General features: G+C 40.7%; 1 protein-coding gene across 2 annotated transcripts in view; it reads left to right on the forward strand.

The window, feature by feature from the left end:
• Nucleotides 1-18680, forward strand: part of LOC140726500 (uncharacterized) — a 113465-nt gene that overhangs the window by 81072 nt on the left and 13713 nt on the right. For both annotated transcript variants that reach the window (XM_073042968.1, XM_073042969.1), the window contains one exon: nt 6368-6508. In XM_073042968.1, coding sequence (XP_072899069.1) covers nt 6368-6508 — 141 coding nt within the window. The remainder of the gene's footprint in view (nt 1-6367; nt 6509-18680) is intronic.

Raw genomic sequence — 18680 nt, forward strand, 5'->3', positions numbered from 1 at the left:
TCCTCCCTTTGTTTTACCCATGTCGTTGGTACCAATACGTACCACGACTTCTGGCTGCTCACCCTCCCTTTTCAGGATATTGTGGATGCATTCAGAAACATCGTGGACCCTGGCACCTGGGAGGCAATCTACCGTCCACATTTCTTTCTCACATCCACACAATCGCCTATCTGTCTCTCTAACTATAGAGTCTCTTATTAATGCTGCCATCCTCTTCTGTTCCCTATCCTTCTGAGCCACAGGGCCAGACACAGTGCTAGATGCTTCCCCCCCCCCCCCAACAGCACTCAAAATGGAGTACTTATTGTTGAGAGGGATAGCCACAGGGGTGCTCTCCACTATCTGATGTTTCCCCTTTCCTCTGCTGACAGTCATCCATTTATCCGTCTCCTGTAGCCTTGGGATAACTATCACCTCCTCATTTTCCCTAACATGGTCTCTCAGGAGATGCATCTCAATGCACTTGGTACAGATGTGGCCATTGAGGAGGCTGGAAGTCTCCCGGAAGTTCCACATCTGACACCCAGAACAGAACACTGGCCCTGCTGACATGCCCCCTATTCTTTCAAGAGCTAACTAAGAAAAGAAAGTATTAAACTTGCTACTTACATCGCCTCTGCCTGTTCTCGCTGAAACCTGGTGAGCCAAAGCCTTACCTTTCTGACTCAGACCACTCCCACAGTCTGCTAGACGGTACCTCTCTTTTGTGGAGACTGGCTCCGCTCTGGACCTGCGTGGGAACACTGCTACTGTGCCTGCACCACTGTCCAATCAAACTCTCCCGCTGAACGCTGGCTACTTTTTCAACATCCGCTCTGGACCTGCGTGGGAACGTTTCTACTGAGTCTGTGCCACTGTGCAAAGACTCCTGCTGAAAACTATCTGCTTTTTCAAGCTCCGCTCCGGTCCTGCACAGGATTGCTTCTACTGTACCCGCGCCACTGTCCAATCAAGTGGGGAAAGTGAGTGTAGTTATCCCCTTTTATTCAAGAGCCTGATGGTTGAGGGGTAGTAAGTGTTCTTGAACCTGGTGGTGTGGGTCCTGAGGCTCTTGTACCTTCTACCTGATGGCAGCAGCAAGAAGAGAACGTGGCCTGGGTGGTGGGGATCTCTGATGATGGATGCTGCTTTCCTACAGCAGCATTTGTTGTAGATGTGCTGAATGGCTGAGGGGTCATTGGTAGATATTAGAATCTGGTTAAATATACATAGTTCCATCACAATGTTAGTGGTCCATCTCTGTGCAGCAGGACAAGTAAAACTGCTGCAGACTTCGACTACAATAAATGTTCTTTTTAAATCTTTTTATTAATTTAACACAAACATAAATGAAACATGAATACAGAGAGCTTGAGAGTACATAATTAATAGGTTAAGGTATAAATACAAATAGATGATAATCCATATATAATAACCTCCCAAACATAGTGATTATGAAAAATTGAGTATATAAGAACCCCCCCCCCCCCCCATAACCAACATGGGCCATTGCATTATGTCAAATATACACAGTAGCATCAATAACTCCACACCTCCATCCAAATAATTAAGGATAATGAAAGTAAGGTTTAGGAAAAGTCAGTTTAGCTCATATGAAAATGTTGAATAAATGGTCTCCAAGTTTCTTCAAATTTAACTGAAGGGTCAAAGACAACACTTCTAATTTTTTCTAAACTCAAACAAGAAATAGTTTGAGAAAACCACTGAAATATAGTTGGAGGATTAATTTCTTTCCAGTTCAATAGGATAGATCTTCTAGCCATTAATGTGACAAATGCAATCCTCCGCCGGGCTGAGGGGGATAAATGACTATTATCCACCATTGGTAAACCAAAAATTGCAGTAATAGGATGTGGTTGCAATTTGATATTCAGAACTGTTGAAATAGTACTAAAAATATCTTTCCAATAATTTTGCAAGCAAGGGCAAGACCAAAACGTGGTTAAATGTTTAAAGGATAGGAACTGCAGAGAAACATGCAATGGTGACAGCAGTCAAGCACCACTTCCCAGCTGCTGGATCTGGAAACGATTTTGTACAGAAGGTTCTTCAGATGAGCTGCAAATCTTGTTCCAGACATTTTATTAGATGTTCATAGAAAAGAAATGACAGTGAAGTATTCTGAGTAAGTAACAGAGCAGCAGGTTACCATCTCTGACTGTAATTAACTCATGCAATCAAAGAACCCGCCTCCTGGACTTTCTTTATACTGAAAACTGGTTCAAGATGGTCAGATAAGGGAATCTTCTCTGATAAGAACAGCCTTTGAGAAAATAAAGACTGTCTTGATTTTTATTGCCGTGACATCTCAGGCTCATAGACAAAGAATCTATAGAAGTACAGAAGCAGATATACCACAGGTGATTGACGATCCACTGATCTTTTACGGACAAGCAGATGATTATACAAACATATAAGCAAGCATAAAAAGTTAGAATACAAGAAAAATAGCAATTTAGGCCCTATTCCGTCACAGCAGAAACCCAGAAAGTTATCAAAATAGGCCCAGCTCTTTCATCTTCAAGATACAGGGAGGAATTGATTAGTGTTGCTGCAGGGAACACTGGACCTCAGGGGAGGCTAGCCTACCCTTACCGCAGTATCAAAAGACACACAGTTGGCATTAAAGCAGAATGGGACCATGGCAAAATCAGGCAAGCAGACTGTGAAGCCATTTGAAAAGAATTACAAAGAGCACTGTACTCAGGAGCATGATGGACTGCACAGGTCAATTAACATTCTGATTAATCTTCCCCTTCATCAACAAGGACAGAATGGGAGTGGAATCTGACATCAATATTAGAGTATCAGCAGATGCCAGTGAGGTTGGCCAGGAGTTATGTTAAAACTGAAGTCATTTGTACCTGCACCACGTGACAGGGTGCTCTCTTCTCGAGTTGTTCAAAGCCAATAATCAAATATCATACGCTGGACGCCGATGTTTGCGTTATCTGTTAAACTTGTACTGTTGCACTAAGGTCAACTTAGTTGTACTGTTGTACTGTTACTCTTCTGCCATCATTTATCTTAGTGCCTACATGTAAGTTAGCTAAGGCTTTACCTACTCTTCATTGGGAGTTTGGGGAGATTTGGTACGTCAACAAAGACACTTGAAAATCCATACAGGTGTACCGTGGAGAGCATTCTAACTGGCTGCATCACCATCAGGTATGGGGGGACTATTGCACAGGATCAAAAGAAGCTGTATAAAGTTGTGAATTCAGTCAGCTCCATCATGGGCACTAGCATCCAGGACATCTTCATGGACCGTTGCCTCAAAAAGGCGGTGGCCATCATTAAGGACCCCCATTACCCAGGACATGCCCTCTTCTAATTGTTACTATCAGGAAGGAGGCACAGGAGCCTGAAAGCACACACTCAGTGATTCAGGAACAGTTTTTTCCCCTCTGCCATCAGGTTTCTGAATGGATATTGAACCCATGAACACTACATCAGATTTTTTTGCACTACTTATTTATCTTAACAATCAGCTTAACTATTCTAAGCTCTTTTCCGGCTTCCAACAATTCAATGACAAACTACCGTCTTGATCAGGTCAGATGTGTGGGCATGTCTAGTCCGGTGGTGTTTATACCCCAGTACTCTGTCCCTCCTGATTGGATGAGGACTAACCAGTTAGGAGGCATAAACTACATGGGTGTAACTACCACTGGACTAGACATGCCCAAGCACATCATCCCCGATGAAGATGGCAGAGTTTGTCATTGAGACGTCGAATATAATCGATATCTGTACCAGGCTGGAAGCCCGAGAAGAATTTATTCATCATAGATGCCAGGAAAGCATTAGATCCTATTTTTTTAATATATATATACATACACACACACACACACACACATATATATACACACACACTTACTGTAATTCATAGTTTTTATTATTATGTATTTCACTGTACATTGCTGCATAACAATAAATTTAATGACAAATGCCAGTGATACGAAAGCCAATTCTGATCCTGATGTCGCTTTTTAGTGAAAAATGTTCTATTTTTTTCCCGTATCTGATCGGACTCACGAGGGGCCCAACGTACCATCTGCAGTAATCTTGTACTCATCCACAACAATTCAAGCACAGAAGCTGCACCAGCAAAATCCAACTCAGCCTTTGTAAATCATACAGCTCCACAGCTCCAGAGAAGATAATCCCCCAAAATCCAACGACAGGCAGAAAGTACCAGCCTGAATAATCTTCTTTTATCCTCGTCACTGATAATTAAATGGCATTGCTCAAAGTATGCAAGTAAAAACAAGGTGTGAATGTGTGTGTGAGAGCACACAGAGCTAACACACTTTACATATTATATCATAATCTGACATTAGAACAAGTCAGATGATATGATCACAATAACTCTTGCCATCATCTTCAAGGTATTACACTATTTAAGTTGGCACTCAAGCCATGCAAACTCTTTTAATTATCCATGCAGGTGGCCTTTTTTATCTCCCACGGGCAAAGTCGTTATTACAAAGGTCTACGATATTATGTGCTTCATGCTTGAGATAAAGCTTTCTGTTTTCTCAGTGAGACCCAGAGGAAAAATGAGTCCGTTTTCAACAGCTGCTCCTCTGATAATTTGCCTAATACCAAGCACCTGACTGGTCTGTCGGAAGCATGAACTTCTGAAGCAGTGTAGGGATTCCGGGTATCAGGGAACACACTGTCTCAGGATAGGTGACTCCACAGAGGAGATGACTCATCCTCCTGACCAACCCCTTGTGGTGGACTTGAAGACCACTTTGAAGATGTGAAATAAAGCTAACAAAACATAAAAGGTGTTAGTAGTTAGTATCCATGTGGTTATATTGTATGTATTCCTGACATCTGATAAATATGAATGATTTATGTACGCCGTGTGTTTGATTCTGTCAGTGGGTTCCAAATGATCATCAAATACAGCAGAATTCTGTTGGCATCCAGCAGCTATCTCCAGCATTGCAACTGTTAGTTGAGAGATGGCTGGAAGACCATCTCTGATTCTTTGCCTCTCCCTAGTATTCTCTGCTCTCCCCTCCTGCAAGGAGGGAAAAACATTCAAATTCAATTCAAAGTACATTTATTATCGAAGAATGTATAAATTATACAACCTTGAGGTTTGTCTGCTTATAGACAGCCACAAAGCAAGAAACCCAAATGACCCAATTAAAAAATAGAAAAGCCACAAACACTGCACAGAGAAAGAGGTAACACACACGCACACCCTGCAAACAATAGAGGCCAACAAAAGCATTCTGAACCAGATCTGCTCCCTGGAGTGGCCAGAAGTAGGCCAAAGCCTCGATCCCAATTCATCATGTTAGCAGGGACAACAGCCGCTGAATCAATTCACTGCCTGATCACCACATAGAGGAATGAACATTGCAGGAGAGCAAGTGGAATCAGCCCAACCCTTTGGCTTTCCAGTCTGTCTGGGACAGTGTTTAAATTGTCCAAGCAGTGGGTCGTGTCTCGCTCTATGACTCAGATCCCGGCACAGTGACACACCCAAGCCGCACAGCCCAAAGCTTTTCTCAATCTCACTAAGTGGGCTCGGCGCTTGGAGTGATCTAACCTCGCACCTGGGTTAGGTGGACGGGCATCAAAACCCTTCCACCTCGACTCCTCTCCTAATCATTCACCCCAACAGTCACAACAATGGCCACTCCGTCTGTGACACCTCGTGAAGACGTTGCGTTTCGGCTCTGCAGTGCCCCCGCACAACCCATCCTTTAAATCAGCTTTGTGTCTGCTTGCTTCTTCATTGTTTGTGGTGATAATTTATCACAATTTTCTTCAGAAAAGGTGTTACTAGTATTGTTTTTAGTTGAATTTCTTGCCCTTCGAACAACAAGCGCCATCTAAAATTAAAACTAGGGATGAAATGGATGGTGTGATGAACAGATGTATGGAGAGAGTGTTTATTACAGAGCAATGTGAAGGCAGATGATAATGATGTATGACACTGGGGATGGATGGAAATGTGAAGGGGGAAGAAATGGAAGCATCCCTGTGATATGCCAACGTGAGGTGTGAGGGCTAAAGCAGGTTTCGGAAAACAAAGTAAGGGTACTGATCTGTTACACAGAGCTGATAGTCTGTAGGTGACTTTGCCCCTGTGTTCTGTGCTGCAATACGAGTTTGAGAGTTCATTGAAGAATTGAGTGTATCACATGGTATGGCTTGATGCAAGGTTTTTACCAGTAAATAGCTCCCACAAGTTTCCGGGCCACCTCCTTCAGTACATTGACTAATCAGCTCTTTGCTGCTGCACAAGTCCTTTTTCTTGGCAAGAAACAGCAGACTAGGGAGCCCAGGAACCAGAGCATCAGGTCCTTACCACAGTTTCTTTTCAAACCTATTGTTATAGACAAAGAAAACAACAAAGAAGTGGAGAAGGTGAATGAAGACAAGACCAACCACAAGAAAGATTCAGCACCTGTCCTCAATGTGCCAGAGGAAATTAATGGGAAACAAGGCAACCATGAGCCTGAAGTCAACCAGCCTCCAGGTATGCATCATGAAATACCAGTCACAGCGGGAATGTGATGGATTTTTGCTGCGCTGTTTGTAATTCTTTTTTGTTTGAAGCATTACCTGTCGCTAGCTCTGTAATACAGTAATAATTATTCTCTCCTGGAAACATCCTGCATTTTTTCCATTAATTTAGTACACCTGAAGTTAATGATAATCAGAAGAAACTCCATGGAAATCTTAGTTTATTTAAAAGTTACTTATCAACATGGATCTTGATCAAAATACATTGAAGAGCTAAGGGGATTGGATAGTGCTCTGTGGTGAATAAGAAACACCTTGCCACAGAGCTGCCCTGCCACAAGACTTTCCCCATGTGGTGGCATTTAGAATGTAAATGACACCAGTGTCATTGCAAAGCTGAAGCTTTTTAACCCTGCTTTTCGTGGCAGTGAGGCCACATTTCTTGTAATATATCTTTTCTTAAAATAGTTTCCATTAGCGTTTAATCACTAATTATAAAACTCAGCCTCCAGTGGCATTGTAGATGATGAAATACATAAATAAATAACTATGCATATTTTTTTAAATATATATATATATATTTATGACCTGCCTGGCTCTGATAATTTTAGCTACGAAAGCAGTGACTTCCAGCATTAAAGCCTGACTTCCAGCATTAAAGCCTGACTGCCAGCATTGGGCTTTTCCAATAACTGAAGGCCCTGAAGCAGACTTTCCTCATTACCTCCTTTGGACTGGATTTGGTGACCTCACAAGCTTAGATACATGCCCCTCTACCCTTCCAGCTACTTATGTGCCTGCAGCTTGTGTCTGCATTTCTGGGAAGAGGTGTTGCTTTATCTTCCACTAGCACATTGATGTTTTCTTTAATAAGCAGTGGATATAATAAAAAGCTAATTACCTTAGTGCAGCCATGCATGTATATCTGTGATCATACATGAATATCTGTGATCATACATGTATATCTGTGATCATACATGTATATCTGTGGTCATACATGATTAACTGTGCTCAGACATGTATATCTATGGTCATTCACATATATCTGTGCTCATACATGTATACTGTGGTCAGACATGTATATCTGTAATCATACACATATGTCTGTGATCATGCACACGTCTGTGATCATGCACATATGTCTGTGACAATACACGTATATTTGTGATCATGCACATATGTCTATGATCACACATGGAGTTCCGAAGAATGAGAGGCGATCTTATTGAAACATATAAGATTGTGAAGGGGCTTGATCGGGTGGATGCGGGGAGAATATTCCCAATGATGGGTGAAACTAGGACTAGGGGGCATAATCTTAAAATAAGGGGATGCCATTCCAGGACTGAGATGTGGAGAAATTTCTTCACTCAGAGGGTAGTGGGGCTGTGGAATTTGCTGCCCCAGAGAGCTGTGGAAGCTACTACACTCAATAAATTCAAAACGGAGATAGACATTTTCCTGGATAAAAATGGCATTAGGGGATACGGTGAGCAAGCAGGTAAGTGGACATGAGGCTAGGTTTAGATCAGCCACGTGATCTCCTGGACCAGTTTTCGATAGCCTGGATGGGTCGGAGAGGAATTTTCCAGATTTTTTCCCCAGGTTTTTTTTCCCCGGGTGATCACATGGGTTTGGGCGGGATGAATAATAAAATAAAATGGGCGGCATGGTGCCCTGTTGGTTGGCACAGTTGCCTTGTGGGATTCGGTGAAAACTAGAGTTAAGATTGGATCAGCCATGATCTTGTTGAATGGCGGAGCAGGCTTGAGGGGCCGATTGGCCTACTCCTGCTCCTATCTCTTATGTTCTTATGTTCTTATGTGATAAGCTGAGACTAGAATGTAAAATGACTTAACCTGAAGAATGCAAAACTGATAGTAATCAATTATACACAGCTGTAAAATAACATAGACAAGTTTAAAGCAGCAATCCATTTTGTGGTTGAATAATGTGCTCCTTCTGGAAGCCGTGTACTTGGACTGCAGAAGAATGGATTTATCTTACTCAGGAGTTTGACGGAAGTTGGAAGCAGCATCATTTGATTGGTAATCTGTAAAGAAATTTTCCTACATAAACATACACTGACTGGCAGCTGAAGTCACACTGTGACACCAGGTTGATTTTAGAGAAAGAAACCTACAAACACTGGGAAATCTGAAGTTAACTTAGAAAGCAGTAAATATTAGCAATATTTATCCATGGGACCGAGAATAGTTGCACTTTGTGTTATTTATTTAGTCTCAGGATGTTTCTGACAAGGAAGGAGTAGCATTTTTACAGACACATTACTACCACTCAGATTGTCAGTGCTTTCTTGGTTGAAAGCAGGAATGTGTTTTGCTTGTAAGTTGTTTCTGTTCTTTTACATTGAGTACATTACAAAGTCTGGCTAAATCCATGTTTCAGTTGAAAATTCAACATGAAGGAATGCTTTTAACCCGATCATTCTTCATAGAATGCCCATAAAATTGACTTACTTCTTCTTCCCCTCATCCTCTTTACTTCAACCGTCTATCTAATTTATTCTTACAAGCCAACTGAATGTCATCCTCATAAACTAATACCAGTAATGCCTTTCACAAATTCTCAACCTTTATGTAAGATAATTATTCTTGCTGCAGATGCAAGTGTGTTTTCTCAATGTCATCGATGAGTTACTTTGGGGGTGGTGTGTAACTATTCAGCACTGGACATGCATCTGCAGCTATGAAAAAAATCTTTGCAATTTCTCATCTATTGAGAAGTCAGGTATGAGAAACTGAAAATTGGTCAAAGCTGTCTCTTGCTTGGAGACGACCAGTTGGTTGTGTTTGCAAGTCCAATGACTCTTTGCGGTCTAAAATCAATTCCATAATCATGAAGAGAAATTGAGGAATAGAAAGACCATAAGATATAGGAGCAGAAGTAGGCCATTCAGCCCATTGAGTCTGCTCCGCCATTCAATCATGGGCTGATCCAATTCTTTAAATGAACACTTTCCTGCTCCAGTCAAAAAAACTAGGCTAATATTGTGCCACATGCAAATTTGAATCAATCAACTGTGGAATTTACAAACAACCACAATTTACATTTGTCCTTTTCTGCAGAAATTTCTTTTCCCCACTTGGGACATTATTGTTACGCTTTCGAAGTGCCTTCCAAAATAATATTCTTAAGGAGGCTGAAGCAGCCACAACCACTGCCTATCTGTTTATTATACAGTCTGTAGTTTAGCATACACATTGCCCTGTATTGTTGCTTTAGCAAGTTGCCAAGTTATACTTAGATAGATCGATAGATACCTTATTGATTGCAGAAGAAATTACAGTGTTACAGTAGCATCACAAGTGCACAGGTATACAAATACACAAATATTAGAAGAGAAGTAAAAAAGAATAAATATAAGTTACCTTGAACAGTCTAACAGGGGTGGTGGGGGGGTCGTCACTTCCCCAGCTACAGGTTGACACATTATAGAGCCTAATGGCCGAGGGTAAGAATGACCTCATATAACGCTCTTTGGAGCAGCGCAGTTGTCTCAGTCTTTTACTAAAAGTGCTCCTCTGTTCAGCCAAGGTGGCATGCAGAGGGTGAGAAACAGTCCAGAATTGCCAGGATTTTCCGCAGAGTCTTTTGTTCTACTCCAGTGTGTTCAGTTTGACTCCTGTAACAGAGCCAGCCTTTGTAATCAGTTCATTGAGCCTGTTGGCATCACTAGTGTTGATGCCATTGCCCCAGCACACACCGCATAGAAGATTGTACTGGTAGCAACAGACTGGTAGAAAATGTGAAGGAGAGGCCCGTATACTCCTCAGTCTCCTCAGGCACTTGGTATTGTTTCTGTCACCCCTTCAACAGCCTTTAACACCTTTTCTGTCGCAATCACAATGGCAGAATGGAGGGTATGATAGGCCCTAACTTTATAACTTGAGCTGGAATCCATCTTTGCCACTTCTTGCTACCTCCTGTAGTGGATCTACCCTGCCAGTAGAACAGGACGTACTCAGAGATTACGATGGAGAATTCTGGCACATTATCTGTAAGATGTGATTTTTGATGATATTTTGTCATAATTTTGCATGATTCATTAGTGGGATGGTGCTCCTAATTTTGTCACCAATCCCAGTTATTCACTAGCACTTGGTAACCAAATTCCCTACTTGGATTGGCATGGCATTCATTGTTATGCTTATGTTGAGCAATCTGTAGCATAGAAATATCAGATGGAAAAGATTCTTCACATTGGGTAAGATGTGATGCTGAGAATTTATGTATGAGTCTCTGATGCTGTTAGATGGTATTTTAGCAGTTGGGTGAAGCATAGACCAGGCTTCAAGTCTGTCAGGTTAGGCATGAGGACATAATGCTCAAGGCAAGAGAGACTAAGATGGTGCCGGTGAACCACAACGACGTTCTGTGGGCTTTGAAGAATATAAATAATAGAACAAAAAATGTTTTTTTTTAAATGGCCTAATAGGACTGGATGGTCATGATTCAGTAATGAAATTGTCACTGCCTTAATACTTACAGTCTGATTTTACAAGTGCAAACAAATGGCAGCTCGAACTCCAGAAAACAATTGCCTTATAGAATTTTGTGAAGTTACTCTTTCAAAAGCCAGCCAAGTGGAGATCAAAGCAAGAGACCCAGCTCTGTTATTACTGATGATGGGATCCTCTTGCAAGGCTGATACAGTGCGGCATTAAGAGATGACAAAATTGTACGGAAGGGTTGAAAGCATCTGTAAATGACAGGTTTTATGAAATGTCAATTGTCTTGAGTAGAAAAACTTCCCTTGTCTGCTCCTTGCATGCCTGTGATAGGACTTTGCTGTGGTCTAAAAGAATACAAAAGCATAATGTTAGGGTCTGTTCGGGGAAACGCTGGGTTCTGCTTGAGCTGGTACACTTCCCTTGAGTAAAGAGCTTTCTTCTGCTTAGTGGATATTATAACCTGTGTAAGAAGGGTTTTATACAAATTCAGACAAGAGCTGAGTAGTGCTTCCATCTCTTTCATCACGCTGAAGATTCGGATGACATTCAGGCACCAGGTACAGTCTCACAGCAAATGTCTAGTCACTGGCTTCTTTGTCCAATTTTTTAGTCCATCTGTTCATCTACAATTAAAATGTTTGAGTGTTTTCTTATTAACCTTTTCTGTAGAAATTTTAGAAATAAAATAAAAAATAAAAGTTACATTTCAGGATATTTTTCTGAAGTCAACTGGCATTTTCAAAACGAGCACATATTGTGTACAGCTGACTGCTTTTAGAATCAACTCCATCCTCCTATTTAAGACACGATTGGAATATTAGTGTTCTAATTTTGTTGACTTTAACTCTGGCCCTCAAACCATCCTGAAACAGCAATCGAATAAATATTATAGTCATATTGACTATAATTCACATTTCATGTGTTGAGCAAAGAGTGGTAGAATCCTTTATGCTTTGCTGGTGCTTCACTCTCAGACAATGCATCAATCATGTAGAGGAAGCCAAGGTTTAGCGGATAGCACTTATCCCCTCCAGCTCCCCATTGGTCTCAAGTGCTGTTATGAATTCAGCAGAGACAACTGCCTTCCTCTGTCTGCATGAATCATACATGTTCCGCACGCAATCTGAGTTGTCAGGACTGTCTGAGGTTATTTGTCACTGCAGAGCCTGAAGTAATGATACAGATCAATGCTTCAAGTAACTTTATGCCCCTATCTGTGCTTTAACCGTTCCACATCTCTGCTATTTACCACATTAGCTACCGGTGAAGTCTTGCCATGCACATCACCCAGGTAATGAAATCTATTGAATATTGAAAGGCCTAGATAGAGTAGAAGTTGAGAGGATGTTTCTACTAGTGGAGGGAGCTAGAAACAGAGGGCACAGCCTCCAAATAAAAGGATGTATGTTCAGAACAGAGATGAGGAGGAATTCCTTTAGATAGATAGATAGATACTTTATTCATCCCCATGGGGAAATTCAACATTTAATTCAATTAATTAATTAAATTCAATTTAGCCAAAAGGTGGTGAATCTGTGGAATTTATTGCTACAGACAACTGAGGAGGCCAAGTCATTGAGTATATTTACATCAGAGGTTGACAGGGTCTTGATTCATAAAGGCATCAAAGGTTACAGGGAGAAGGCAAGAAAATAGGATTGACAGGGATAATAAAACAACCATGATCAAATAGCAATGCAGGCATGATGGGCCGAAGGACTAATTCTGTTCCTATGTCCTATTTCCTATTATCCTTAATAAAAGAAGTCGAGACCATTTTAAGTATTTTATTGTTCTTAGCCACATCAATTAAAATAAGTATTCATCAGAGTACACAAACTGGAAACTATAGAGTTAGTAGTGACAGTTTATGTTTAAGATTCATTTTCCCATGCTTTATAAAACTTTTATTAATACATCCAGGACTTAAAGAAAACTGTGTGTATTGCTGAGAAATTTACCACTTTAAAAGGCTGCATTTCAAGCTTTGAAGCAACTTCAAAGAGATTCAAAACTATTGTGAGAGCCGAATTCTAAAAATGCAAGGGTGATTGTCCTTGATATCAATCAAATGTGGCATTGACAAACAAACCCTAAGGTCAATGGACACCAAGGAGAAATTCTTCTATGGCTGGTCATAATTTACATAAAAATTATTTTTTGTTGTTGATCAGTCATCTTACCCTTTCTGTAAAGGTGTCTCCGATCAGTGTTGTCTATCTTTCATAAGAACAAAAATTTGCCTGAATATTGCACAAAATTTAGTGTTATTCACAATTCCTTCAACAATTAAGTGGTTCACATCCATATGCAATAGGATCAACATGTTGTCATCAGCAGTTAAGTGGCAAGTATGTACAAGCAGTGGCCACGGGATAAGGTACTAAATAAAATGGCCCCTGATGCATGTTCGTGGTCTTCTGCTGCTGTAGCCCATTCACATCAAGGTTCGATGTGTCATGCAGAGTTGTTCTTCTGCACACTGCTGCACGATTCTTCAAGTTACTGTGGCCTTCGTGTGAGCTTGAACTAATGTGGCCATTCTCTTCTGACCTCTCTCATTAGCAAGATATTTTCACCCACAGAACTGCCGCTCTCTGGAGGTTTTTTTGTTTTTTCACTACTGTTGCTGTAAACTCTAGAAACTATTTGTGTGGAAATCTCAGGAGATCAGCAGTTTCTGAAATAATCAAACCACCCTGTCTGGCACCAACTATCATTCCATGGTCAAAGACATTTAGATCACATTTCTTCCCCATTCTGATATTTGGTTTGTACAGCAATTGAATCTCTTGACCATGTCTACATGCTATTATGCATTGAGTTGCTGCCAAATGATAGGCTGATTAGATACTTCCACTAATGAGCAGGCATACTGGTGTACATAATAAAGTGGCCACTGAGTGCAGGTTCCACACAACCACTAGGCAACTGCGACTTCCAAACGGAGTCTAACCATCTAGTCTCATTCAATAATATTCTCTTCACTGAATCCCCAAGTATCAACACAATGCAATGTCACTGGTGCATTCATGCATCCAGCTTGTCAATTTTCATTTTAAGTAAGTGAAGCACTAAATTGGACTAACAAACAGATTAGAAATTCCTTGTTTTTTTATAAATTGATTCCTATGATATATAATATATTCTTCGACTTGAGTGGGCAAAATGCGTGTCACAGTAATGTAACAAAGACTGACATTTTATCAATTTTTTCCTTGTCTTTTTTTATTTAAAGCCATTGTGTTGCATATTAACTCTATCACTTACAATTAAAGTTCCAACAGGAATTTAAACTATTGAAATGGAAGGAATACAGCTGTCTGTTTTAACATTCCTCAGACCCAAAGGCAATGGACGCGGGTGGTCAAGCCTGACATCATTACTGAATGACATACTAATGACTGGCATTACTGATGACAAACTCGTCGAGTTGTATGCAAATACAATGGGACTTATTATTTTCCTGTAGGAGTTTTTTTAACCCTAACCCTTCTCACCTATTGATGATATGCTATATATCTTGTGTGGAATTTGGACAGATCACTCATATTACTTTCTGACTTGGGCAATGTTACACTTTGCTGTATCTTGCATATATCACAACAGCAGAGGTCAAATGCTACATTCCTGGTAGTTGGATCACAGATCATGAGGATAAATAATTACATTCCTGTATCAAGGCAAGGATGGTCCCACACAATATCAATTTTGATGATCTTTCAATGGGTGAATTGATGCCAACAAGTTCTATTCTTTATAGTATCATCAGGATATATCAAACCAATGGTAATAAAAATACTCCACCTCAGGTACCTTATACAAGGAGTGCAGCCCTCAGTCATAGTCAAAGGACCATATTTAAAACAAAATGATTGAAATAATTGTAGGACTGAAGAAGAAACTGCATAGAGTATGTGTTGGCTATGAGTGTCATATTACTCTTAAATTTATTCTCAGAAGAACAAAAAGCCTTAGTTAAACAGACCAAGAATAAAATGGATAATGTTTATAAATGTGCAACTTTGACATTAAAGTTTTTTATTATCTTCATCCCTGTAGGAGCCATGCATCTGTTTCTATCTGCATTATATTCTGCGTTGTGTGTTTATTTTGTGTATTATGGTAATTAGTTATGTAAGTGAGGGTGTGGTAATTGTGAAGGGAGTAAGTTACATACTCGTGCTTTGTTCTGGAAAGTTTGGAGCTGGGGACCGATGGACATCATACCTTTTCATACCTCATACTGCTTACTTATACTTAACATATGTTTAAATTTGTTCATCTGCTTCAGTACGTTTAATATCACTAGTCTTAGTTTCATAAATTACATCGCTTTAAGATTGTTAATAAAGGATCGAATTCAGTTCTTTGACTTTTGGAGCATCATTGCTAGCGTGATTGGAGGGCACATCATACAAGCATAACAATCCATGGGGGTCGCCAGCAGTGGCTCTGGTTTGTTGGAGTAGCTGCTACAATAATTAACAAAAATAATTTGGTTCAGTAGCGAACATTAGACATCAGTTATGGGAAAGTCATTGGAAGTTATTTGGAGGGACTGGATATATAAGTATTTGGATTGATGTTGACTGATTAAGGATAGTCAGAATGGCTTTGCGCATGGTAGGTCATACCTAACCAATCTTAAAGAGTTTTTCAAAGAATTTACCAGGAAAATGGATGAAGACAAGGCAGCGAATGCTGCTTACATGGAATTTAGCAAGGCATTTGACAAGGTCCCACATGGGAGGTTGGCCAAAGAGATTCAGTCACTTGGCATTCAGGATGAGATAGTAAATTGGATTAGACAATGGCTTTGTGGGGGAGGCCAGAGAGTGGCAGTGGAAGGTTGCCTCTCTGACTGGTGGCTTGTAACTCGTGTGCGCCATAGGGATCGGTGCTGGGTCCTTTGTTGTTTGTAATCTATACAAAATTATGAGGGGTACGGATAGCATAAGTGCAACCAGGCTTTTTCCAATGAGGTTGGGTTGTCAAAGCTTAAGGGTGAAAGGTGAAAAGTTTAAGAGGAACATGAGGGGAAACTTCTTCACTCAGAGGGCTGTGAGAGTGTGGAGTGAGCTGCCAGCACAAGTGAGCTTGATTACAACATTTAAGAGAAGTTTGGATAGGTACATGGATGCTAGGGATATGGGGGTCTGTGGTCTGGGTGCAGGTCTGTTTAAATGATTTCAGCATGGACTAGATTGTCTAAAGAGCCTTGTGCTGTGCTGTACTCCTCCATGACTCTGTGACTCTATGACCAAAAAATTGACATTAGTGAGCTTATCATTTCAAGCAATGCCAACAGTATTAATTGCAAATTATTTTCTCAGCTGGTAAATGCAAAAGCCATCATGTACCTGCGAATATTACAATACAGTTATTTCCAAACAAGAACTTCTTAAAACACTGCAATTTCACACTAAGACAACAGCTTTAGTGTGAAAGTGCAGGCTGGTAGGAAATGAAGGGATATTTCAATGATAGGCTAAAGATAGCCATTAAATGGGTGCAATGTTTTAAGAAAGTCCTGTTTAGTAATAATCTACAATGTTGGCCCCATCTGCAGTTAGCAATAATTGAAGTTGCCAGTCAGCTATGTCTGCAGATTTACTACAGTAACATTGATAAGGCACAAGGTCCATGTAGCAATATAGAGCCCCTCCACTCAGCCACCTCTAATGAATAAGTTAAATTCATTGACACACACAGAATGCTCAGGAAAGATACCTGAATGAAAAACTAGATGTCCTGCTGGAAGTGGCCAGACCAGGAGAGACATTCCACAGTGGAGAATAGATTGATCCTCATCCCCCTGTTACTTTGCCTCCAATTGATATTTATTTAAGATACGGCATGTTAACAGGCCCTTCCAGCCCAACGATTCCACATTGCCTAATTAAACTCATATGACCAATTTTGGGTGGCAGAGTGGAGTTACGTCTCTACCAAAGGAGGTGTTAGGTGCTCCTTCCCTCTGGTAGCCTGCAGGTCACCCTTGGGCAAGGTGACCTGCTTAGCCCCCCATCCCGGAATCAGGATCACATGAAGACATGAGAGAAAGTGGTGGATGGTCATATCAGCAGCTGGTGCATATCACAACTCCTGGTTATGTGACCACTAATGCCAGGCAGACAATCTCTGAAGAGTATTGACATTGGCTGGGGGTCATTGCCCAGAAGAAGGCAATGGCAAACCACTTCTGTGAAAAATTTGCCAAGAATAATTATGATCATGGACCATGATTGTCCACATCATTTGACATGACAGATAATGATGGTGATGACAAATTAAACCAGTAACCCACACGTCTTTGGAATATGGGAGGAAACTGGAGCACCCGGAGGAAACCCACATGGTTACAGGGAGAACATACAAACTCCTAATGGACAGTGACAGGAATCGAACCTGGGTCACTGACACTGTAGTAGCATTACTGCTGCGCCACTGTGCTGACCTACGTTGCTCTAACTGAGCCCCTGCAAATCAAAAGGAAATTTTAGCAAGGTGTAGGCTCTCCAGAAGGACCCACCCCACCTAAACCTTCTCCTGTCTCGCCTCCACTAAGAGTTTTTCAGGGAGCAATCAAATGCAGACCCAAGTCTCCTACAAGGCGAAGATGAAAAACCTTTCTGGAGCCCAACCCACAAGGACCCAATTCTCATGAGACCAAGATCAAGCCAATTCCATTATTTAAGCTGGAATTGGATATGGTGCTGCTGCCTGAAAATCCTAATCTCTTCCTACACTTTGCACAGACATCTGGTAGGATAATAGTTAACAGAGTCCATCAGTTTTCATAGAGTCTTTGTTGGAATAGAGCTGCAATCCATCATTGCAGAAGTCATACCCAGAAGGGTGTTACAGAACAAATTTGCCTTGTCCACCTCTATATGCCCAAGCTGGCAGCATACATCTCTGTAGGGCTCAACTCTAGATTTGCATTATCTGTACTTTGACTGATTTTTAGTGCATGGGAAAGAAAATACATTAAAGAATGTATTTTCAGAGAATGAGAAGAAAGTTGAAATTAGAGCAGGCAAACTCGACCTTGAGCAAGCACAGGAAAGGCCTCCTTTTATGCAAGAATAAGTGTCGAATGTCTGAATATGTGAGTAGTCCAACATCAGTCTGGTGAGAAAGTGTAGCGTGCCTGTCCATTTACTGCATGGCTGACAGTGCTTACATGCATACCCAGACAAACCAACAACCCATCAATCTTTGGTTATTGCTTTCTTCAGAGGTAACTTACAATTATTTGTACATTATTCAAGAGAGATTTTATTTACCACATAATTCACATTGGCAGTTCCCATTAAACCACTGATGACATTTGAGATGTCAATGCAAAATGAAAAGTAAGCAATACATTTCAAAGTTCATGGAGGAAAATAAATTAGGCACAAGCTTCAGCAATCCCAATTTGTATGGTACTTATATTTGAGAAAGTTTCCCCACTGATTACCACTCTCCAATTTCAGTAGCAGCTTTCCAATAACAGAAAATATGTATTTGTTTCCAAATGTGAAAAAAGGAAAATCACATTTCCATTATTTTTTTCTGCTTTTTTCAAATGGCATGTACAACAAATAATGGCACTTGTGATTTATTTGAGGGAGCAAGACACCAAAATTAGTATTCTTTGTTCGTCTCTCCTTTCTGTTTCAAATGTATAAAAACCTGTAAATCTACCTTCTTTGCGACATG

This window comes from Hemitrygon akajei, chromosome 4 (assembly GCF_048418815.1).
Source record: "Hemitrygon akajei chromosome 4, sHemAka1.3, whole genome shotgun sequence".
NCBI lineage: Eukaryota > Metazoa > Chordata > Chondrichthyes > Myliobatiformes > Dasyatidae > Hemitrygon > Hemitrygon akajei.